Source organism: Physeter macrocephalus, chromosome 8 (assembly GCF_002837175.3).
Source record: "Physeter macrocephalus isolate SW-GA chromosome 8, ASM283717v5, whole genome shotgun sequence".
Classification (NCBI taxonomy): Eukaryota; Metazoa; Chordata; class Mammalia; order Artiodactyla; family Physeteridae; genus Physeter; species Physeter macrocephalus.
In genome coordinates, this window is record NC_041221.1 from 124,213,618 (window position 1) to 124,239,712 (window position 26,095).

A 26,095-nucleotide genomic window follows, 5' to 3' on the forward strand; every position below is an offset into this window, starting at 1 on the left:
TAGCCTTATGAAACTTTAAGCTGTAGAGGAAATATGTATGTGTAATAAAGTTCTATATATTTATGCTATTAACTATGTTATATAGAATTTAAGGGAAGGGACCTCCTATTAATTATCTTTATAATTTTCACAGAACCACTCATAAAACATTTTACCAACAAAGTACATAATAAATATGATTAAAGTAATAAAAATGAATTGATGAATACATGAATAAGAACATATCAAATTTAGAAGAGGGAGAGTCCATTGGTTGAAGTTTTTGGAGGATTATAGCTTTGGAATGGGAGGAAAAATCAAATTTGTTAGGTACTGTGAGATAAGAATCAAGAGATCTTGGTAATACATTAACTATGGATGTGAAAGAGGCAGAAAAGGCTGAGATTTAGAACTGCTGTGAAAGAGTGGAGGTGTCACTGCACATATGGAAAAATAAAAAGAAGAGAGCTGATTTGACAGGGAAGAGATTATTGTGGTTTTATCATGTATTGATATGATCAGTTTGAAATATGGGCCTGGATGAATGTTTAACTTTTCATTTAAACAAAACATTAAAAAGATATTTCCCCCAGTTTGCTTTGACACTGTCCTACCTTGTAATGGTCATGGACAAAAAGGCCTTATGAAATATAAGAAAGAGTATTGGCTTAGAATACCCAGGTTTCGGCCCGTTTTTTTTTTTTTTCCACTTAAAAAAATCACTCATCTTGGATGTGTCTCTTAACATCTTCATTCAATTCAAAAATTCGTTGTGAAACTTGCATGAAATAATGTATGAAAGGTGCTTTGTAAAATAAAAAGTGCTGGATGGATGTAAAGAATTATCATTAAAGTACATTATATCTTGTGATATCGGTAACCTGTCATTTTTTTTTTTTTTTTTTTTTTTTTTATTGGCTGTGTTTGGTCTTTGTTGCTGCACGCGGGCTTTCTCTAGTTGCCGCGAGCAGGGTCTACTCTTTGTTGTGGTGCGAGGGCTTCTCATTGCTGTGGCTTCTCTTGTTGCGGAGCATAGGCTCTAGGAGCGCAGGTTTAAGTAGTTGTGGCTCGAGGGCTCTAGAACGCAGGCTCAGTAGTTGTGGCGCACGGGCTTAGTTGCTCCGCGGCATGTGGGATCTTCCCAGACCAGGGCTCGAACCTGTGTCCCATGCAGTGGCAGGCGGATTCTTAACCACTGCGCCACCAGGGAAGCCCTCCCCTCCCCCCCAGTTTGTTTTGACATTGTCCTAACTTATAATCGTCATGGACAAAAAGGCCTTATGAAATATAAGAAAGAGTATCGGCTTAGCCCTGTTTTTTTCACTTAAGAAGTCCAATGATCTTGGATGAGTTCTCTTAACATCATCCAATTCAAAGATTTATTGTGAAACTTGCATCAAATAATGTATGAAAGATGTTTTGTAAAATAAAAAGTGCTGGATGAATGTAAAAAAAAAAGAAAAGAGAAATATGGGGCTGAAAGTGTTTGGGAATATAGATTTGGGAGTCTCCAGCATGATGAGAGAAGAGATGAGCTCTCCGAGGGAAAGGCTACAAAGAGAAAAGAATCCAAGACTTCAGGTAATCCAGCACCCACTCAAATGTACACATTTTGTCCTGATTTCTTGCTCAATATTTAACCATACTTACCAATACATAATTGCCTTGTTCTGTTCACCATTTTAAATTCCCAATGTCTAAAACACTGCCTTGCATATGGCATGTGCTCAGTGAATAATTGTTGAGGAGTAAACTCACCTTCTGGTAGGAAAGGAAATGACTAAATATGAACATCAGTAGTGGGGGTGGGGAGGGGGGAGAGATAGAGAAGGGGCACATTAATCTCTAAACCTAATATAATTCCACTGTTGTACAGGTGATTAGAGTAACCGCTAAACTACTCACTAATGGGAAGAAATTCAGTGTGGAAAAACAGGAAAATGATGGAGATTTTTTTCCTGTCTATATTTTTCCTATAAACTGCTAAAAAGAAAAATTGACAACTACAATTTTCTTATTGATAAATTTTCTGTTATAAGGCTAGATAATGATTCTTTGAAGAAACGTTAAAAAAAAGTGGAATTGCTTTGGCAAGAATGGAGAAAAGGAGTATAAGTTAAAATGATCAAATAAAGGTGCAGCTGACAGGTTCTCCTGTATTTTCAAAAACTGAAGTGAGCTTGAATTGAAACAGGGAGAGGAAGATTAGCTTCAAGGACAAAATTCCTGGTAGTAGGGCCAAGTAGCGCTCATTGTAGGTTTTCTTTAGACTAAAACCCACCTGTCACCAATGGTTCCGAGCCATGCAGTCACCTGCAATCTTGCTTCTCAGAGTGTGGCCTGTGGAGATGCAGCGGCAGGAACCTCATCTGGGAGCTTGTTGGAAATGCAGACTCTCAGGTCCCTCCCCAGACCTACTGAATCATTTATTTTCAAATAAAAGTATGCCTCATTTTAATGGAGCAATTGTGATTCTTAGAAGCTATACATGAAAGGAAATGAAGGAAAATTAAATCATTTAAAATACACAAGGGATGCTTGTTATTAAAGGAATTCTACACAGCATCCTTTTGGAAAATGAATAACTCCATGAATCATCTGTTCCTTCTCCCCATCTCCTTTCCCTGTTGTGTGAGTTTAAGTATTTCCATATAATGTGGTTTCTTCTAAAGAAGGCACAAATGAAGAGAAGCCTTTCTCTGCCCAACCCCTTGGGGGTGGGACACAGGAGTGGTAATAATTGAAGCTGCATTTCTGAAGCGAGCAGAGATAAGAAATGATAATTATTACCATATTTGATTAAAGTAACAAGATAACTTAGGCAGATGAAATGTAATTAACCACTTTGGAATGTGTCCAAGTGATGATGGCTTTTCCCCCGTGTTCTTTGACCTTAAATTAAATCTTGTTGGGGTTCCTCCCTGGACAATACTTAATAGTTTAAAATCACAGTGATGATATGTTTTCAGTGTGTTTGAGAAGATTAAACAAACAAGCAGGAGATAAAGAGTTTTGCATCTTGATGCTGAAAATAGTGTAGAATTGGGACCAGATTCCTTTTATACCACAGTTTGCCACTCACTGTCTGCTTTAGAAGCTTTCAGTATTCTATAACATCTGAGAGGGGACAGAGGTACAGGATGCTGTCTGGGGGTCTTGGTGTTAGTACCAGCTCTAGACTGACCACTAGCAATCGAGAAGGTTGCTTCCCATTCTGTGACTTTAAGAGCAGCTGCAGATGAACAGGGAGGTGTGGACTATCAAGAGGTACTAATTAAGTTCAAACAGCAGCGCTAAGGACCAGAGGAAGTCATCCAGTTCTCAGAGACATTTCCCTTCATGATGTGGGCACACAGCTTCCAGAAAGTGGCCCCTTGAAAAGTGACAACAACTTAATTGTCTAATGATAGGTGGGTATTGAGCAAATTAGGTGTAGTCGTGAGTATTTGGTAGTCATAATTTGAGGACTATTTACTAACATGGAAAAATGCTTATGATAGTCTTAAATTTAAAAAGTAGCTTTAAAATTATGTGTATAGCATGAGTATGAAAATGTAAAAACAAAAAGACAAAACTATAACTAAAAACTAAAAACCCTTGGGATGGTAAAAGAAGTACAGCAAAATGCTTTGTGTGGTTAGGTAAGAGTTATACAATTCTCTCCCTCTTCTTAAAGATTTGTTTTCCAAATTTTCTAGTGTGATTATAATATCATTAAAAATGAAAAGTAAAAAAGAGAGATTGTTTAGAAAAGAAAAAGAATGTATGAAAAAGAACAGAAAAGAAATTTGGGTTGAAAAGGCTGAGAACCCTCTCCCGTAAACTTAAGTGGAAGCCTCACTAGCTGATCAATGTGAAAAGTAATTTATATTCCGTCTGTTCTTCATTGAGTTTGAGACTGAATAATTCTAATGAGAAGTGTCAAGACTGAAGAGAAATGCTCAACCATAGTGAAATTTACACTTCGATTTTCCCCAAAGTCTATATATTTCTCTATTAATGTAAGAGCAGGTTATTTTTAGCATTTACGTGCTGGCCTCTCTTGAGAGCCCTTTGAGGGCAGGAATTGCATAGAATTTATTCAAAAACATTTGTTGAATTGGAATCCTTAATGGTTTGATTATCCTTTTGTAGAGAAGAGCTTTTTTATATCCTAAAAGCAGAGAAGCATCCTGCAAATTAAGCTATTGGTGAGCAGCAAATGTCCAGAAGAGGAAACTCATGTACTTTAACATTTTCTCTTATTGAAGAAACCTTCCAGGCTGCTAGAAATTAGTGAAAACACTTTTCACGTTTGCTTGTGGACTCAGCTCCCCCATGACATCCAATGGCATGTGTTTGGCCAGGGTCCCTTAGTTGATTATCACTTCTGCTCTCCAAGGCATTCAGATCTTAACACTTAACATGGCCTGTGAAATTTTGTGGGAATACTGAATCAGGCCTAGTTCTAACAAACCAATTTAGTTCAGCTAAATTAGTACTATAGAGCCTGGTAGATTACATTTTTTCACCCAAGCAGCATTAATTTAGGGTGGTTTCTTTTTCATTCCCATAGCACATGTGGAAAGTTGTTCTGTTTTGCTCGTGGGAATGTAGGACTGCCTAGATGGCAGTTCCACACACAGAGGACATTCATTTGCTTTGCTCTCCTCTAGAAATGGAATGGAGAAATAATGCTGCAGGCCTTTACAAGCTGCTGGATAGGGAGGGAAAAGAATTGGCGAGCAAGTCTTAGAAATTGCAACAACCTGAACCTCAGGACACTGCTAGGGGTCTGAATAGCTTCATGTGATATTTCATTCCAAGAACATTTATATTTTAACGCAGGCCTCTCGCTTTACCCCAAAGGAGTTATATCAGAGATGTAGGCAATGGGATACTTGACGCTCATCTGAACCTGTTCCTGCAGGTGTTGTCTGCTGGAGTAGAAGGAAGTAGTCATCTGAAATGTATGTTAAAAATGCAGAATGCCAAGTAAGAAGGGATCTCCAAGAACATCTCTGAACCCCTGGTTTTATGATGTGATTGTCAAAACCCAGGGAAGTGAGGTTACCTGCTGAAGGTCAGCCAGGTGCTCAGTGTCAGATCAGGATGATAACCCTGCCTTCTTCTAATCCAGTGATCTTTTCACCAGGACTTATTGCATCTGCCTCAGGTTTGTGGAGGATCCCTAAATTTACCTAGCAATCAAGTGGCAATGTCCCAAAGAATCAAGTACAAACAGTATGAATAGTATGATTAATTCATGGATGTCTTATAATGACTGAGAGAGACCACTTGGAGAAAGAAATTGGTCTGTTTGTGAAGCCAATACTGCTTAGCTTTTCAAATTAGAAGTTTCTGCTCTCTATCTAACCTGAATTCTTCAGGCTGAAATTTTATCCTCATTCCTTCCGTACCTTCTGTAGTTGATAGTTCCTATTAATGAACTTGGGCTATTGATCTATACCAAGTGAGTCCATGATTGAGGCCCATTTTGTTGTTGTCATTGTTGTTAGCATGAATTAAAGATTTTAGTGGAAATCTTTAAAGAGACTGTTAAAGAAAATAGAATAAATTGTTTTGAAAACAAGATTCTCCAGATTTTCCTGTAGGCAAGAAATCTGAGCTCTTGAGCGTGTAATAGGCTGCTTTGAAATGAAGAAATATAGGATTGAACATTGAATATTCTTTATATTTCATGGGTGTTTTTCAGCCACATTCTTAGGCCCATAGGAGTGCATGCTTTTACTCTAATAAGAAGCTGTTAGTGAAAATATGTTGGAAAACAGACTGTTTAAGTAGCAGCAGGTTGTTCGTATGATTATTTCAGGCTAACTATCTCAGCCATATGTTTAGAATTGGGTTTAAAGACTTCTTTGTAGCTTCTATGTAGAGGTTGTATATATTCTTCCATTGCCTAAGAAGTAGGGCAGGCACAAGAAAGAAAATTATTACAAGTTCCAACCAGACAAACATAGTCTTTCTGATTTTCCCAAATCAGTAGCAAAATGTACTTGGATTGTCTTTTTGCTGATTACCCTTATTATTTGCATGAGGCCTAGATTGAAAACAATTTGTGAAAGGTCTTGATATCCCTGGACCCCAGGGGAGGGGATGCAATTAAATACAGAAAAATATGTGGTGATATGTTTTTAAATTTAGGAATATCAGAGTTTTAGGTGAATAGTAAATGAGATTTTTTTGAACTGTATAGCATGAACTCTTGTCTTTAAAATATATTATTAATATTGGATCTTTTAGGGTTCTAGTACAAATAGAAACCTGAAAAAACCTGAAGATTCTCTGTTAAAGGTCAGTGTGGAGTTGCAAGTGGAGATAATTTAGCCATTGACTGTTTTTTGGTACACAGCCTATCGGTAATGTAAGAAAGAGAAATACTGATTCCTTCTCTTTCCTCTTCTTTTCAGCTACTCCGTGACTGTGCAAGAGTCATACCCACATCCCTTTGATCAAATTTACTACACTAGCTGCACTGACATTCTGAACTGGTTTAAATGCACGCGGCACAGGTAATGGAAGCTCAGATGTATTTGTGTGTTTGGCAAACTGGGAAGGAGTCTGATATGAGATATCTCGAGATAAGTGAAGTAGGGAAGTCATGAAACTTGATTCCTTGAAATAAAGTGTAGGTTGGCTTAAATGAACAATCAGTATATTCTTAGCAAATTAGTGAGTTAGCATAATATTGGTCAAAACATATATCCCATGTTTCTTCTTAATTATTTTGGAGTACTTTGCTTTTTATACCTTTATTATATTTAATAGCTTTTTGTACTAAAATATAGTCTTGATTTCTAATCAAATTGCAGGTCCAATAAAGTAACAATGTGATTTTTCCCCTTTCTATAGAATCAGTTATCGGACCGCCTATCGACATGGAGAAAAAACTATGTATAGGCGCAAATCCCAGTGTTGTCCTGGATTTTATGAGAGCAGGGAAATGTGTGTCCGTAAGTAAGACTTGCATCCCTTGGAGGTTCATTTATTTTTTGCAGTGTTGGTTTGCATTTCAGGGAGGCTGAAACAGAGGCCTGGGGAGATGGGGCATCTTGGATCATTCCCTTTCATTCACTGCTGCTTTCTTGGCCTGGGTAAGGAGGGAAGCATTAACTGTGTCCCTCTGTCCTATGAAAAATCTCCAAATGAATGTCACTTGAGGAGAAAGCAGATGTTGTAGAAAGATGATTCAAGGCTGGATGCTGCGATGTTCATTACAGTCCTTCAATAAATGTCTGTTTGGAAATTGGCCAGGGAGTCCTTGAACTTAGGTCACAGAAGAGAACAGAGATATAACCTTCCTGCAGCAGCTCAACATAGTCCCGAGTCAACTTCTGAGAGGCCAGCATGTTCCTTTCTGGTACATAGAATGATACACTTACTAAAAGTAGAGGAGCTTTAGCAATAAGAAATGACTGTAAGTCTGGGTTACAAAGTAGACCTTCTTTTTTCATTGTCATTTCTCTCCTCCCTCTCCTCCCCATCTCACCAATTCATTTTACGAAGTTTTTTTTTTTTAACATCTTTATTGGAGTATAATTGCCTTACAGTGTTGTGTTAGTTTCTGCTGTATTACGAAGTGTACCAGCTATATGTATACATATATCCCCATGTCCCCTCCCTCTTGCTTCTCCCTCCCACCCTCCCTATCCCACCCCTCTAGGTGGTCACAAAGCACCGAGCTGATCTCCCTGTGTTATGCAGCTGTATCCCACTAGCTAGCTATTTTACATTTGGTAGTGTATATATGTCCATGCCACTCTCTCACTTCGTCCCAGCTTACCCTTCCCCCTCCCTGTGTCTTCAAGTCCATTCTCTACATCTTTGAGATGTCTTAAGAGAAGTCTGATGTTTTATGATACACTTTAGGAAATCCTAGAATATCATGTGACATGCAGTTTGCAATTGGGGTTTCTTACCATTGTGTGTAGGACACTTAGAAGAGAGCAATAAAAACAATTTTATTCAAATATTTTGGCTCAACACAAAGTTAGAGGAACACCTTTGCTTTCTGAGCTGAGATGCTGGTGTCAAGTAGCATAGAGAGAGACAAAGTTCTGCTCTAATTTGGAGGCACTAGGAGTGACTGGACACATCACTGGGCTTAAAACTCTGCAGAGCTGAGTGATAGCACTGGCTTGGCCACCAAGCATCTGGGTGACCCTGGATAAACCATTTATAACTCTCTGAGGCTAATTTGCTCTCAGGCAGCAAGGGGGCTTGGACCAGTGTATGTGTCATCTTCCTTCCAATCCCTGGAGTCTATTCTTTATTTATATAGACAGGGGTGATTTCTCAAATTTTTATTCAAAACCAAGGCTATACATAATAAATGTTCGCTGAAGAGAAATTATAAAATGTAACTAACTGAAAAGAAGAAAATACAAATATGTTGTGAATGTCTTTCCTGGTCAGTAAATGAGCTTCTATAACGTTTAACAAAAGTCAGTATGTTATTGCATTATAGATGTTTATTTGATCTCAACTCTTGAATATTTACATGATTTCCAAGTTTTAACTATTATGGACTGCTTTAGAAGACATCATTGTGGTTAAATCTTTGTTCATATCCATAATTAATAGGTAAGGATAACTTCCTAGTAGTAGAAGTGCTGGGTCAGAGGCATACACATATTTCTAAGATGTTTGGTGTTTTTCCAATTTATACCACCACCAGCAGTATAGAATGTCTTTTTGCTTATACCCTGTGGCAATTTTCCCTTTGCTATTTTTTTTCTTTATTTGCACGTGTTTGATTAATAATGATGCTGAATAAAAAAATTACATGTTTATAATCAAACATCTTAGAGAATAATCATGAAGTGATCTCTGTGGCCCAGGCTGATGGGAAATTTTCAAAGGAAAGCCCTGAATACACACAGAGTGAAGAGTGGGGAGGCTTCGCTGGTTGGGCTGGCCACTTTACAGAAGCTTCGGGGTGACATTATCTTGGTGCAATTACCAGGGTTCAAACTTACAAATACAATTGTCAGCACACTGAGAAAATAGTTCTGTCTCCCAGGATTCTCTTCTGTTAACCCAGGTCATAGGAATCATCTATAAAGCTGGGATGCTAATTCATTGTTACACAGAACCTGGAGAGGTGCTTACAGTCTTCTGGTCATACCTTTTCTCCTTGAAGGTCTGGCATGTGAGAAACTAGATTTTATTGGCAGCTGATGTGGGGAGTGTGGTTCCGAGCAAGGTCAGTTAGAGAGAAAATTTTTAGTGCTTCGTGGTTCCAGCCTTCCATAGCCCAACACCGCCATAATTTTTTTCAGTAGTGCAGCCTGCCTCAGAAAGCAAGGCGATCCCACAGCACCATCATACCTGGTAAAAATTATTGCCGTCATATGATGGTAAAGATAACTCTTCCTTGATCTCACACAAGACAGGTTGCAAGGTGTCCTCCTGACTGCTTAGATGGACATCTCTAGAATTTGCCTCTAAAATTCTCCTTTTCTAAGCCTTCTTGGCTGACCAACTAGTTGTTCCTGGAGACTGAAATATTTTTTCTTTAGATATGTTAATATATTTAATCAGCTTACTGTCTAGTCTCAGAGGCCTGGAAGCTATTTGATCTCTTTAAGGGTATTTTGCATCTCTCCACTCTGATGTCTTGATTCCACAGCTTAACCCCAGAGGACAATCATGCTTCCCTGATTTCCTTGTTCTTGGAGATGCCACTGGTGAATCTTCTGTTCTCTCAACAGCTGACACTAGTGAGGCACCCTTGTGGATAGAGAAGGAAGAGAGAACACATGATTCTTTGTTCTGCTTTCATAATCTTTTTTTCAAGTAGGTTTTGCTGCCAGGCACCTAGCACAGTCACCATTTTTTTTTTTTTTTTTTTTTTTTTTTTTTTTGTGGTATGTGGGCCTTCCTCTGTTGTGGCCTCTCCCGTTGCGGAGCACAGGCTCCGGACGCGCAGGCTCAGCGGCCATGGCTCACGGGCCCAGCCGCTCCGCGGCATGTGGGATCCTCCCAGACCGGGGCGCGAACCCGGTTCCCCTGCATCGGCAGGCGGACGCGCAACCACTGCGCCACCAGGGAAGCCCCGACAGTCACCATTTTAACTGTTTCCAGCAAGTTATCAAAAGGAATTGAAACACAGGAATTGGTAATAATTTTAGTTTAATTTTGGTACTAGTTTACCTAGAAGGCAAAAAAAGGATGGTTTCACATAACCACCTGTATTAGAAAAATAGTTTCTTTTAGGTATCTGGGGTATCTCCCCTGGAGAGTAAGTTCCATCCTCCCATCTCTCCCCACCCCTGCTGCATCCTGCCCAAGATTATGCATCTCTGCTAAACTCTCAGGCTGTGCAGAAGCTGCTGGTCCACAGAGTACACTTTGGGTAACAAGGGTCTGTGTTCAGAAGACAGACATGTACCATCAGGCAGGAAGAGCCAAAATGGAGAGTTCAGGGAATAACATGGTTAGAAGCCTTTCCTAAGAATTTGGTCGGAAAAAAAGAATGAATTGGAAAATTCTCCAAGGAGAAAATATTACTAGACATGAAGATGTCTATGAGTCCTTCATGAGGTTTTAACCTGCTCATAAAATTAATTAAGCTTGTAAGTGTATTCATTTTTCAGAGTTACTGTTATTGTCTAATTGTGTGTTTCATTGCTTTTGTAAAAACTGGAATGTCATTTATTTACTTTCTTGACTTTTTAAAAAAATTGAAATAGAGTTGTCATACACTATCATGTTAGTTTCAGGTTACTACATAGTGATTTGACATTTGTATATATGAAGAAATTATCTCCAGGACAAGCCTAGTAACTATGTGTCCCCATACAAAGTTATTACAACATCATTGACCATATTCCTTATGCTGTATATTACTTACATACCTGTGGTTTATTTATTTTATAACTGGAGAGTTTTACTTCTTAATCACCTTCACCTATTTCACCCCCACCCCCTCCTCCCAGAAACCACTCATTTGTTCTTTGTATCTATGATTCTGTTTTCATTTTATTTTGTTTTTAGATTCCACATATAATTGACATCATACAGTATTTGTCTTTTCTGTCTGACTTATTTTGCTTAGCATAATACCCTCTATTCATTTTGTTGCAAATGGCAAGATTTCCTTCTCTTTTATGGCTGAATAGTATTCCACTATATATGTATATCACATCTTCTTTATCCATTTATCCATTGATGGACACTAGGTTGTTTCCACATGTTGACCTTTGTAAATAATGCTGCAGTGAGCATGGGGCGGCAGATATCCTTTTGTGTTAATGTTTTGTTTCCTTCAGATAAATATGCAGAAGTGGAATTGCTAGATCACATTGTAGTTCTATTTTGAATTTTCTGAGGAACCTCCATAGTTCCATAGTGGCTGTACTAATTTATGTTCCCACCAGCATTGCTTTTCTCCACATCCTTGCCAACACTTGTTATATCTTGTTTTTTTGATGATAGCTATTCTAACAGATGTGAGGTGATGTCTCATTGTGATTTTGATATGCATTTCCCTGATGATTAGTGATGATGAGCACCTTTTCACGTACCTGTTGGCTATCTGTATATCTTCTTTAGAAAAATGTATATTCAACTCCTCTGCCCATTTTTTAATCAGATTTTTTGGTTTATTTTTGCTTGTTGATGGTATTGTTGGTATTTGCTTTGCAATGGCTTTTTAGTTTGATGGAGTCTCAGTTGTTCATTTTTGCTTTGGGTGCCAAATCCAAAAAATCATCACCACGACCCATGTCAAGGAGCTTACCACCTATGTTTTCTTCTAAGAGTTTTATCGTTTCAGGTCTTGTGCTCAAGTCTTTAATCCATTTTGAGTTGATTTTTGTGTATGGTGTAAGATATGGTCCAGTTTCATTTTTTGCATGGGGTTGTCCAGTTTTTCCAACATCATTTATTGAAGAGACTGTTCTTTCCCTCTTGTATGTTCTTGGCTCTTCTGTTGTAAATTAATTGACCACACATATATGCATGGGTTTGTTTCTGGACTCTCTATCTGTTCCATTGATCTATGTGCCTGTTTTTATGCCAGTACCATGCTGTCTTGATTTCTATAGCTTTGTAATAAAGTTTGAAATCACGGAGTGTGATACCTCTAGCTTTGTTCTTTTTTCGCAAGGTTGCTTTAGCTCTTTGGGGTCTTTTGTGGTTCCACACAAATTTTAGGATTGATTTTTCTATTTCTGTGAAAAATGCCATTGGAATTTTGATAGGGATTGAATTGAATCTGTAGATGGCTTTGGGTAGTATGGACATTTTAACAATATTAATTCTTCCAAACATGAGCATGGAATGTATCAAATATATTTGAGTCAGGTTTTATGTTTTTGTGTCTTCTTCAGTTTCTTTCATCAATGTCTTATAGTTTTTAGTGTGCAGGTCTTTCACCTCTTTGGTTAAATTGTTCCTAGATTTTTTATTCTTTTTGATGCCATTATAAATGGGATTTTTTTCTTAATTTCTTTTAAAGTTAGTGTTAATAATTAATTTTGATTTACTAAAGTTATAAATCTAAAACCTAGTTGTTTCTTGACATAGAAACCAAACTTACAGTTCCCAAAAGGGAAAGGGAGGGTGGGAGGATAAATTAGGAGTATGGGATTAACAGATACAAACTACTATACATAAAATAGATAAGCAACAAAGATTTACTGTATAACACAGGGAACTATATTCAGTATCTTATAACAACCTATAATGGAAAATAATCTGAAAAAAATATATATGTAGCTGAATCACTTTGCCATACACCTGAAACTAACACAATACTGTAAATCAACTATAGGTCAATAAAAAAAAATAAACAACAGCAACAACAACAAAACCTAGTTGTTTCTTAAGCTAAAATCACCTTACAGGTGTTTCATTCATCAGTCTAAGAAACTTTAACAAACACATAAACATAAAAGGGCCTTTGACTAATGTTTTACATATTTAAACACCATCAAGTTTTTAAAATGGAATTTGTATATTTAATAAATTTGAATCCTATTTTAAATAATCCAGCTTTTAGGCTGACAAACCATCCCATGTGCTTAAATAATTTTTGTAAATCTAATAAATTCAACTTATTAATAAGGTGGAATCTTAAATTCTCTTAAATGTTCTAATATTTTATTTGTAAAATTTCAACTTTAACATTTCTAATCAATTATTTCACTATACTTTTAAAAAATGAAATTTTTAAAATTTCATTTAAAAAATGAAATTTTTTAATGAAGGGGCTAGACGACCAGCCCCTTGTTGCAATAGACCACATTCTTTTATGTATTACAATTATCTTCTTAAAACAAAAGTTCTAAACACTATAGATTTTGATTCTCACACACATTTCTGTATTAAATTCAATATATTCACACAGATGACAGATACCCCCTAAGCAAATAATTATATCATCTCATTTTTCTTTTTTTTGGTTTATTTTAAAATAGTATTCTGGTGGTCTTTTTTCAGTTTGCTAATATTATTTATTAAGTTAGTTAATTGTAGTAAAATATACATAACATTAAATTTGCCATCTTAATCATTTTTAAGTGTACAGTTCAGTGGTGTTAAGTGTATTCACATTGTTTTGCAACAGACCTCTAGAACTTTTTCATTTTTCAAAACTGAAACTCTATACCCATTAAAACCTAATTTCCCCTCTCCCCTACCTTCAGCTCTTGGAGACCACATTTTTACTTCTACTTTATATTTCTAGGATTTTGACTACTTTAGAAACTTTATATGAGTGGAATCATGGCTTTATTTCACTTAATGTAATTCCTCAAGATTTATCCGTGTTGTAGCCTGTGATAGGATTTCCTTTTTGTTTTAAGGCTACATAATATTCTTTTGTATTGTTTTCTGAAGTTTCTTAAATATCAGAGAACATGTTCTTTGATTAACTGCCTTGACCAAACATACTGAGCCCTTTATCTACTCTAGATGTTGTATCCTGTATTCCTTAGATTTAAGACATATGATTTAATAGTCCTAGTTTTCAAGTTAGATTACAACCCTCAACCCAGTTGGCTATACCAATTGATTGAATTTTGTGTATCTTTAGTCATTAAGATATATAAATGTATTTTTTTGGCCTAACTTTAACTACCATGATAATTGCTACAATTATGTTTTCTTTTCATATAATTCTTATCTTTTATGACCACACATCTCTTGTAAATATTGGTATCTGGTTGCATTTTGCAAATCTCATAGCTTTGTTTGAATGTGAAATTGCAACCGCTAAGGTCATCATGTTCATCCTCTTCCACCTTGCCTTGGTGCTGATCCCATGTATTGTCTGAAGTCATAAGAGTGCCAGTTGTCTGGCTTTTCCTCCAGAGTATTAATTTCCTCCACAAGATCACCAATCTCCAGACACTTCTCATCTTCCATCTTCTCAGCCCCCATACTCCAAGCTTTCATATAGTCCTCTAATTTAGAATTTTGATCTTGTTCCCAAAATGAAAAGATGCATAACACAAATTGGCTTAAACATAGTGCTTTCCAGGATTCTCTGTTAACATCTGTTTCCTCCTCACTGTTTTGCCTGCCTCACTTACGTTTTCTTCCTTTCTTCTTTCTTTCATTCCCTCCTACCTACCTACCTGCTTATTCTAATGTTTGACACTTAAAGATTCTCACTGCAACCACTAAACTATTTTGTATCTCTTTGCACATGTGAAAGATTAATAAGACAAATTTAGTGGGATTTCTGGGACAAAGAGTATGCATGTTGTAACAGTGAGATTAGGTTTGGCTATGAGTAAAACTTTGTTTCTTTCTCACATGAGTCCAGAGGTTGGTAAACCAGTAAGGAACCCAGGCAATTTCCACCTTTCTGCTCCACCACTTCTAGGATAGAGCCTTCATCTTCATGTGTGTTATTGATCTCCTCACATCAATCTAGGTCCCAAGCAATGGATGGAAGAGGCAGGAGAAAGAGGCAAATGACAATGCCAGCTGTTTCCTGAGGAGAGTTTCTAGAAGTGATCACATTGCATTTCTACTTTGACTAGACCTTAGTCATATGACCTCACCAAGCTATAAGGGCATCTTTATTCTGGGTGGTCAGGGGCCCAGTAAAAATATATTTCTATAGGAAGGGAATAATGGATATTGGGAGAAAGGAGAAATTTGAGTCACATTTTAAGACTTTTTGATACAAACTTCCAAATTGCTGTCTAGACAGGTTCTAATAACTTGCATGCCCACAAGGAGTTTATGAGGGTGCCCACTTCCCCATATCCTCACCAACATTAGGCATTATTATTTCTTTCAACCTATTGGGTGACAAAGATGGTACCTTGCTTTACTTTGCATTTCCTTAATTATTATGCTGTTCTCTTAAGAAATATATGTTTGCTAGCCACTTGTATTTTGGCTTCAAGGGGGATAAAGTGAGAGTGCTTTGTCTCTAAAGAGCCATAGAAATGCTGGGTAGAAACAACAGGTGGCAGTGGAGAGAGAAATGTGCTGATTTCCAGGCTGGTAAAAGAGGTAGTTTGAGACTGAGACTTGAATAACAAATGCCAGGGGCCAAGCCAGCAAAAGGCCCAGGCCCTTCAGGGCCCCTTACCCTCACCACCATCACTGGGATCCATTCTCTCCTCACCCCAAAGTCCACAGGTCCCTCTCTCCCAAGGCCTCAACTGTTTGTAGCTCTGGGAATGGCTTGGAGCCAGGGCAGCCCCTTGTCTTCTCCCACGGCCCCCACCATGAGCCCTGAGGAGAGAAGCATGATCCCTGCCACCATGGCAGCGAGGGGAGCTCTAGGAAGCCCTAGACAGTGACATGCAAACTCCCAGGTCCGCAGAAAGGAGCTGAGACCCAGACTCGTGATCTCCACAGTCCTGTACTTGAGGAGTAAATAAGGATTTGAGGCTGCCCTAGGCATCCAAACCATTGTTTACAACACTAGAACTTTAGGAAGATGTGTTTGGCCGTACACACAACTGATTTCCAAACACGTCTTTGGAACCTGACCTCCTAGCAAGTGGGAGTTGCCTGTAAATTTGGTTTCATGGGACTAGGAAAAGCTCACAGGACAACAGCAGAGTGGGAAGTTGGCAGCTATCCCTCCGTGGGAAGGATTGGCTAATCCTGAGATGAGGCTAGCAATACATTCTCCCTCCCATGTCCTTTACTGATGGAAGAGAAAGCAGATCACTGGAAGCAAGGCTGCTTGCCGCAGAATTGTGAATGGACAAAGGGCATGGCCTGGGGTCCTTTCTCTGGTGCAGCTCCCATCCTTTTGCCCAGATGCCCAGTCTTCTGCTGCTGGATGCTGCTGCAGAGGAAAGGACTGTTGTGATGAATGTTTCCTTTGTGGTGGACTTGACTCTGTTACCCTGTTTTTGTTAAATTGTGGAGGTCAAATGCTAACTTCAAATTAAAGCTGTAATGGGGGCATTCTGGGTAGTGTGGCTTACAGGGAAGATGCAGGAAGAGGTTTGGGGCCTGGGTTGCCACCCTATTGCCTTGTAGGCCAGCCCTGGTGATAGAGGATCAGTTCTCATGGATGTGCCCTGGCTGTCTTTGGCAATCATTAAGAGAACTTTGGAACTGTAAATAAGAAGGCTTCACTCCCGCACACTGAACTGTATATGATTTCCTGTGTTTAGCAGAGAGGAGTGTGACAATTGATTACCATAGAACTGAATATTCACAGCTGATTTTTAACTTGGCCACTTTTGTGAAAAAACTGAACTGGCTAGAACTCTGGTCAGTGTTTATATAAATAATAATTCCTGCTGATGAACTTTACTCTTGTTTGAATGCCATGTTTCAATAAGCAATGGGTTTTAAACCCAAGTTTGGGGTTAAGGGCTTAAAGACATCGGCAGCTCACTTGCCCAGGACTATTTTCCTTCCAGAAGACTGAAATGCCACACAGGGGGCACATTAGGGACGCAGTTAGGCTATTTGCCACATAACTCATACATTTCCACCTATTTCTTCCTTTTATATTGGAATATTATGTTGTATTAGACTGGAATTAACAAAGAGCTTCCCTTTTGGGAGAGAGGGTAACATTTCTTAGAAGCAGCTACCTAGAACATTGTGTTTGGAAGGATTTTGAGGCCATGTCTGTGCTAAGAGAGAAAACAGAGTGACTCATTAATGATTTCTGTCATGGTCATTGGGTGGCCTGAGTGCCCCAGATTTGCAATCCCTGTATTAGACTCTGTTTGGCATCCTAGGACATTTTGGACCTCTTGAGTCATGGAGATATCAATTGAGATTCCTGAATCATGCACCTGGTCATAGGCTCCTGTTATACCTAACTTCTCCATTTAACCGGGAAGTTATATGTACTATTCCTGTTCTTGTCTGCAGGCAGAATGCATTTCCTCTTTGTGAGCTGGATATTTAGCAAGCTAACTCAGGATAATATTGTAGGCAATTTTGTTTAGGGAATGGAAAAAGATTTTCAATGGCCACATTTTGACTCAGTGTCAGCCATCAGAGGGTCCGATGGAGGGGGATCGCAGGCTTGAGGAACTGGCCAAATGGTCAAGGCTTTTGGGAAGAGCTGCCCTGCAGGTACTTGTTTCCCCCACCTGGAGATGATGGAGGGACACCTTTAATTCTTTATCCAGGCTTCATGTTATTTTGGTCTTTTGCTGCTGAAAAGTCTTGGGCTCAGATTTTTCAGGATGAGAAGAGCTAGAGTGCAGCCTTGTTTTTTGGGGCTGTGAAGATTCAGTCTTTGGTAGAGGGCTGTTTTGGGGTGAGCTGGGCTTCTCTGGGGGATTCCGGGGAGCATGGTGAGAATTTAGGGGAGGAGGGGCACCTCTGAAGTTGAAGGCAATCGGAACCTTCTGCTCTGGATTTGTTTGAGTCTCACACTCACAAGCTTGTTTAGTAATAAAGTTGTGATCTTGTCAAATATTTCCAAACAACCTTAGTGTGTAGATTCTTTTAAGCAGACCCTTTTGAGTATAGATAAAAGTGAGACAATCCTGTTAAGCTATCCAGAGAAACCCTGAACTGACAGCAAAATCAGATGGTATTCCTAAGTACACCTACCCATGATGCCCTTTCTGCCACTGGCAGTGGATTTTTTCATGTTTCCATAGGGACCCTGTATTCTGTTGCCATGGACCCCGACTTGGTTCAGAGGAATGTACCAGTAAATACTGGGAAAGATTCTTTGTCAACATACTGCACCAGCAGAAATTCCAATTTTCCCACACATCTATTGGAATCTAACTTATGTTTTCTGGTTTTGGTCATTGGTGTCTGCTAGTAGTGAAGACTGGAAATCTGATAATCAATGCAGGGAACCTTTTTTGCTTTATTGATTATAAATGCTTGCTCACTACTTAGGGTTTTATAGATAGAAATCATGAATTTAATAATGATAATAAAAACCACTATGAATTCAAGATAGCCTCCATATAAACAGATGGAAATCTTGTCTGCTGCCTGTTTTTTCCTTAAGGAAGCCTGACTTTAGAGTCCCATGGAGACAGGGCCAAAGGGAAACAATGGAAAGTTTTACGTTATCTCTAGAAAATGAATTTCTGCAATTTCAGTCTGTGTAGGACAGGTAGAATTTTTACAGTCCTAATAATGTATGCAGCCTCCTTACAGGGATAGATAATAGCTAATACAAAAGCTCAGAACTGAGAAGCATTTTTTATTGCACTGTGGTTCAAATATTGTTAGAGAAAACTAAAAGTAAGTGAAAAATTACACTTTGATCTAAGTGACCAACCACAAAACATTAACAAGACCAGGTGATGACAGAACTTGCATTTTTTAGTCTGGGTTAGCACTTCTACAGGTAATCCAGTTGTAAACCTAGTACATCCCTCCAACCACACACACAGATGCTAAGAGGAGAGGGAGACTGATGCACAGATACAGGCAATGCTCCATGGGCACTGTTCTTTTCTTAAGCTACAGTAATATCCCAAGTTCCAGATGTAGTTTTTTTCTTGATGAATAATTCTCAAAAAGATTTAAAGGAAATCATCTAGAGCTCCAAGAGAACTATCATACAGTCTTCTTAGTTAGGTCACAGAAGGCAGCATAATCTGAAGATGGACCTCCCTGGCCAGCTGGGCTCATTGGAGGGGCAAAAGCTGTATGGCAAGTCTAAAGATATGCCACCCAAACTGAGGTTTAAGCTTTAAAAACAACTGAGTTAATTGATTGAACTCAGCATGTAATCGAGGGACAGAAAAAGAAATGTGCTACCTCAGATGAAATCCATGTGTTGATCCAGGGAGGAGAATGGGTTTTCAGAAACTTGGACCCTGGGTATTATCTGTAGCTGCGTGCCCTAAGTGTGAGCTACTGAGTACTCTTCTTGAAGAATTCACTGTTGCATTATCCAGTAAAATTGGGAGATGCCTTGTGCTGGATCCCCTTTCTCAAAAATTTATATTTGACATGTAAATTTTTATTGAAGACTTTGGGAATAATTGGAGTAAACGCATGTCTCAAACTTATTTGGCCATAAAATTCCCTACCTCTCCACCCCTCTTTTCTATTTCTTCTAAGAACATGATGGAACAAATAGTCTCCAGAGTCTACTTATTTAGGAAACAATGCTGTAAGGCATTTGGTTTGCTTTTATATAACCTTAGGCTGATAATTATAAATATTTAACTTTATCAGAGACTCTTTGGATCTTTATTTTCTTGTTTTTTTTTTCCCAGCTTTATGGAGATATTATTGATATATAACATTGCATAAGTTTAAGGTATACAATGTGATGATTTGATAGACTTACATGTTGCAAAATGATTACCATAATAGGGTTAGTTAACACCTCCTTCATCTTACATAATTACCACTTCTTTTTCTGTGGTGAGAATATTTAAAATTTACTCTCTTAACAGCTTTCAAGTATTGATATATAATACAATATTGTTATCTGTAGTCACCCTGCTGTACATTAGATCCCAAGAACTTATTCATCTTACAACTGGAAGTTTGTGCCCTTGGATAAACATCTCCCCATTTCCCTCACCCCCGCCCCTGATGCCCAGCCCTGGCAACCACCGGTCTACTCTTTGTTTCTATTAGTTCAGCTTTTTCAGATTCCACATATAAGTGATATCATACAGTATTTGTCTTTCTCTGTCTGACTTATTTCACTTAGAATAATGCCTTCATGGCCATCCATGTTGTCACAAGTGGCAGGATTTCCTTCTTTTTTATGGATGAATAATAGTTCATTGAATATGTGTGTGTGTATGTATGTGTGTATATATATATATATATATATATATATAATCTCACATTTTCTTTATCTACTCATCAGCCAAAAGACATTTGGATTATTTTCATATCTTGGCTATTATGAATGCTGCTGCAATAAACAGGGGAGTGCAGATATCCCTTTGAGACACTGATTTTATTTCCTTTGGATATGTACCCAGAAATAGGATTGTGGAATCATATGGTAGTTCAATTTTTGATCCTTTGAGTAGCCTCCATAGTGTTTTCCATAGTGACTATATCAATTTTCATTCCCACTAACAGTGCACAAGGGTTCCCTTTTCTCTATATCCTCACAAACAATTGTTATCTCTTGTTTTTGATGATTGCCATCCTAACAGGTGTGAGATGAAATGGTATCTAATTGTGGTTTTGATTTGCATTTTTCTGATGATTGGTGATGACAAGCACCTTTTCATGTACCTGTTGGTGTGTGATCCTTTTATATATTGTTGAATTCAGTTTGCTAGTATTTTGTTGAGGATTTTTGTATCTCTATTCATCAGAGATATTGGCCTGTAATTTTTTCTTTTTTTTGTAGTGTCTTTGTCTGGTTTTGGCATCAGGGTAATGATGGCCTCGTAGAATGAGTTTGGGAGTTTTAGCATAGTTTGAGAAGGATGGGTATTAACTCTTCTTTATATTTTTGGTAATGTTTTCATGTGAAACTGTCCAGTCCTGGACTTTTGTTTCTTGGAAGTTTTTTGGTTACTGATTCAAATTCACCGCTACTAATTGGTCTGCTCAGATTATCTACTTCTTGATTCAGTCTTGGAAGACTGTATATTTCTAGGAATGTTTCCATTTCTTCTAGGTTGTCCAATTAGTTGACATTTAACTGTTTGTAGTATTCTCTTATGATTGTTTGCATTTCTGTGGTATCAGTTGTAATTTCTCCTTTTTCATTTTTTATTTTATTTATTTGGGTCCTCTCTCTCTCTCTCTTTTAATGAGACTGACTAAAGGCTTATCAAATTTTATAATCTTTTCGAAAAACCAGCTCTTGGCTTCATTGACTTTTTTCTATTATTTTGCGGACGATTTTATTTATTTCTGCTCTGATCTTTATTGTTTCCTTTCTTCTGCTAACTTTGGGCTTTGTTTGTTTTTCTTTATCTAATTCCTTAGTTAGGTTATTTATTTGAGATTGTTCTTATTTCTTGAGATAGACCTGTATTGCTATAAACTTCCTTCTTAGAACTGCTGTTGCTGTGTCCCATAGATTTTGGAAAGTTGTGTTTTTATTTTCATTAGTCTCAAGGTATTTTCTGATTTCATCTTTGATTTCTTCATTGATCCATTGTTTTTTTTAGTGGCATGTTGTATGGTGTCCATATATTTGTGTTTTTTCCCATTTTTCTTCTTGTAATTGATTTCTAGTTTCATTTATGTTGTGGTTGGAAAAGGTGCTTGATATTATTTCTGTTCTAAATTTGTTGAGGCTTGTTTTGTGACCTAGCATGTGATCTATCCTGGAGAACGTTCCATGTGCCCTTGAGAGAATGTGTATTCTGCTCTTTTTGGGTGGAATGTCCTGTAGCTATCCATTAAGTCCAACTAGCCTAGTATGTCATTAAGGCCACTGTCTTCTTATTGATCTTCTGTCTGCATGTTCTTTCCATTGATGTGAGTGGGGTGTTAAAGTCCCCTAGTCCCCCCAAGTTGATTTGTACATATAAGTGATATTATATAATATTTGTCTCTGTCTGACTTACTTCACTTAGTATGATAATCTCTAGTTCCATCTATGTTGCGCAAATGGCATTATTTCATTCTTTTTTATGGCTGAGTAATCTTCTATTGTATATATTTTCCACATCTTCTTTATCCGTTCATCTGTCAATGGACATTTAGGTTGCTTCCATGTCTTGGCTATTGTAAATAGTGCTGCTGTGAACATTGGGTTGCATGTATCTTTTTGATTTAGAGTTTTCATCTTTTCTAGATATATGTCCAGGAGTGAGATTAGTAGATCATATGGTAACTCTATTTTTAGTTTTTTAAGGAACCTCCATATTGTTTTCCATAGTGGCTGCACCGTTTCCCACTAACAGTGTAGGAGGGTTCCCTTTTCTCCACACCCTCTCCAGCATTTATTATTTGTAGACTTTTTGATGATGGCCATTCTGACCAGTGTGAGATGATACCTCATTATAGTTTTGGTTTGCATTTCTCTAATAATTTGCAGTGTTGAGCATCTTTTCGTTGCATACATCTTTTGTATCCATTCATCTATTGGTGGGCATTTGGCTTGTTTTCATATCTTAGCTAATGTGAATAATGCTGCAATAAACATGGGAGTGTGTATATCTTGTTGACATTCTGTTCGTATCAGAATATTCTAAATTTGACTATATACTTACCTTTACCAGCGTGTTGTATATTTTCATATTTTTATGTTAATTAGCATCCTTTTATTTCAGCTTGAAGAACTCCTTTTAGCATTTCTTAAAGGCAGTTATGGTGGTGATGAAGTCCCTCAGCTTTTGTTTGTCTGGAAGAGTTTTTATTTCTTCTGCATTTTGAAGGGCAACTTCACTGGATAGAGTGTTCTTGCTTGGCAGTTGTTGTCTTTCAAAACTTTAAATACATCATTCCATTATCTCCAGGCCTCTAAGGTTTCTGCTGAGAAATCTGCCCATAGTTTTATGAGGGCTCCCTTGTAAGTCACAAGCTTCTTTTCTCCTGCTGCTTTTAAGATTCTCTCTTTGTCTTCGGTTTTTGACAGCCTTATTATAATGTGTCTTAGAGAAGATTCCTTTAAGTTAAATTTGTTTGGTGACTTATGAGGGTCATGTACTTAAATATTCAAATCTCTCCCACATTTGGGAAGTTCTCAGCCATTATTTATTTAAATAAGCTTTCTGCCTCTTTTTCCTTCTCTTTTCTTTCACGACTTGCTGTTGACTTCCTTTATGGTACCCCATAGTTTATATAGGCTTTCTTCACTCTTTTTTTCTTTGTTCTCCTCTGACAGGATAATATTAAAATATCTGTCTTCCTCTTCACAGATTCTTTTTTCTATTTGATAAATTCTTCTGTTGATGCTCTTTATTGCATTTTTCATTTCATTCATTATATTCTTCAGATCCAGAATTTGTTTGGTTCTTTTTTATGATTTCTATCTCTTTGTTAAACTTCTTGTATTGTTTGTGTCTTATATTCCTGATCTTATTGAATTGTCCTTCTGCATTTTCTTGTAGCTTATTGAAATTCCTTTTAAAAAAAGCTATTTTGAATGCTTTATTGGGTAAATCGCAGATCTCCATGTCTTTGATGTTGGTCACTGGAGGATTATTGTGCTCCTTTGGTGGTGTCATGTTTCCTTGATATTTAATATTCCTTGAATTCTTTCATTTCTGTTTTCACATTTTCAGTAGCAGTCACCTCCTCAGTCTTTACTGACTGACTTTGGCAGATAAAATATCTTCTGTCAGCTCTGCTAGGGATTCTGAGGCTTTTTCAGACCTCTATTGATATGCCTGCTCCATGCTTCTTGCTCCCTCTTGTATGAGAATTCTCAAACTTGTATGCCTTCTCTACATCCTGCAATGCACCAGGCCGGGTACTAACAGCCTGCCTTTAGCCTTCCCAAGGGCAGAGCTAAAACTCAAGTTGGTGGTCTCTCCCTGGTCTGCAGATTGGGACCAGCTTTCTTCATGTGTTCAGTAGCAATTTGCCAAAACTCATTCTCACCACTGTTGGGAGCATGCACAGAAAGCTGGACAAAAAGTAGGGGGTGGTGTTGGGTGAGGTACACTGAGCACTGGGAATGCCCACGGGCCAGTTGGGGGTATCCACAGGCTAGACATCCCCTCTGGCTCATGGGTGGGCTCATGGGTGTGACACAGGTAGTAGGATCCACATTCCTTTAATGCCCTCTGAGATTTCTATCTGTTTCTCTCCCAGACTCTTCCCTCCCCCCAGTCATGCAGCTCATGACTCCATACTGTGGATGTGGAGAGGGAGAAACAGCCCTCTTTGGCAAAGTCCTACACAGCTGGGGAAGCTGTCCACTCACTCACATGCACTAGCTTTCCCCCACATGAGAAATCACAGGCCGAGAAGGACTCTCTCAGCACGAGCTATGCTGCCTTGGTAGGAGGGCTAACGTGTATAAAGTCTAACTGTTCCTCTTACCTCTCCAGTGTGTACAAAGTTGTATTTTTTTGCTCCAGTGATGTGCTGGAGCTTCTCTGCTGTAAACCTGTAGTTCTACAAAGGCTCTCTCTTCCATGGGTTATTGTCTAAGACATTGTTCTCCAGGGGCTTCTGGGCCATGGCCAAGATGGACTGGAGACAGTTCATGGGCCACTCAGTGTCCACAGCTGGGACTGAGATCTGTATGCCTATTACCTGATGCTCAGGTGGGTGAGGCTGCTCTGGGTCCCTTTAGTGTATGGTGGTGGATTCCATAGCTCCCACAAAGGCACTTTTATCTATGGGTGAGTGCTGAATTATTGTTCTCGAGGAGGGATACCGTGATAGATATGTCTGGCATGTTGGCTGTGTCACTCTGTAATTTCTTCTAAGGACAGTGATGTCTGTTTTAACAACTGAAAAAAGGGAAATATTTAGTTGAGTCATGACAGAATATAGCAGGCACTTCCTTCCCTTCACCATTGCATAGATGATGTACCTGTTTACTATCTACATCAATTGGTACAGCATTGGCTGGGCCTCTCCTCCAAGTATTGAGCTATTAGTAACAGCTATTTCATGGCAAACAGGTGTTTACCAGAAGTGATGTCAATGAGTCAATGCATATGAAGCAGATCTTGATATTAAATTCAAAATAGCTGTATAAATGATTGGCAGCGGTTACGGGGCTAAATACTAAAATTAAGAGAAAAGGACAGTTAGGTGTAAAATGTGATCTGTCAAAGAACTTAAAAGCTTTTATTCTGAACATTTCAGGACCTTCACTGATTTTTTATAAAGCAGGCCAATAGTCTTTGCTGGAGGTGGCAAGCTGGCAGGCTGGATGATTTGATACATAATCATGTTTTGTTTGGTCTACATAGTATTTACATTTAAAGAACTTTTAACATAAAACCTAGGACTTTCATCTTCCAGAGAAAAATCAGCATATTTGTAACACTGGCTTGACATTCTTATGTGGCAATAGGCAGGAGATATTGAAGGGGAGCCTACTCTTTTATTTATTTATTTTTAATTAAGGTGTAATTGACATATAATATTACATTAGTTTCAGGGGTACTGCATAATGATTCAATATTTGTATATACCTTGAAATGGTCACCACAATAAGTCTAGTTAACGCTTGTCACCATACATAGTTACAAAATGTTTTTTTCTTGTGATGAGGACTTTTATGATCTATTCTCTTAGCAACTTTCAAATATTCAATACAGGATTATTAACTATAGTCACCATCCTATAGGTTACATTCCCATGACTTATTTATTTTATAACTGGAAGTTGGTACCTTTGACCCCCTGGAGCTGCCCTTTTTTTTTTTTTTTTTTAAATTTGTTTTTGTTTTTTGTGTGGTACGCGGGCCTCTCACTGTTGTGGCCTCTCCCGTTGCGGAGCACAGGCTCCGGACGCGCAGGCTCAGCGGCCATGGCTCACGGGCCCAGCCGCTCCGCGGCATGTGGGATCTTCCCGGATCGGGGCACGAACCCGTGTCCCCTGCGTCGGCAGGCTGGCTCTCAACCACTGCGCCACCAGGGAAGCCCATGGAGCTGCCCTTTTTAGATGAGCACGTGCGCTCTGAGTTTCCCAGACCTTACCTGACCTACTTACTCTTCTCATTGATCCCCCTTGGCTCCTGCAGGCATTTGAGTTTGTGTTCCCTGGTTTTTATGAGGCATTCTAGTAGCAAAGTTTCTGCTGCCAGCTTTCTCTTAGACGTTTGAACCTCCCCTTTTTGAAGAAA

General features: G+C 38.4%; 1 protein-coding gene across 9 annotated transcripts in view; it reads left to right on the plus strand.

Annotated features, from left to right (window-relative positions):
* MEGF10 (multiple EGF like domains 10) overlaps positions 1-26,095 on the plus strand; it is a 163,801-nt gene that overhangs the window by 41,243 nt on the left and 96,463 nt on the right. For 8 of the 9 annotated variants that reach the window (XM_028493187.2, XM_055086732.1, XM_028493183.2 and 5 more), the window contains 2 exons: positions 6,390-6,491; positions 6,832-6,932. In XM_028493187.2, the coding sequence (XP_028348988.1) occupies positions 6,390-6,491; positions 6,832-6,932 (203 nt within the window). Of the gene's footprint in view, positions 1-6,389; positions 6,492-6,831; positions 6,933-26,095 lie in introns of those variants that run through there. The other variant, XM_055086733.1, reaches the window with a different exon arrangement.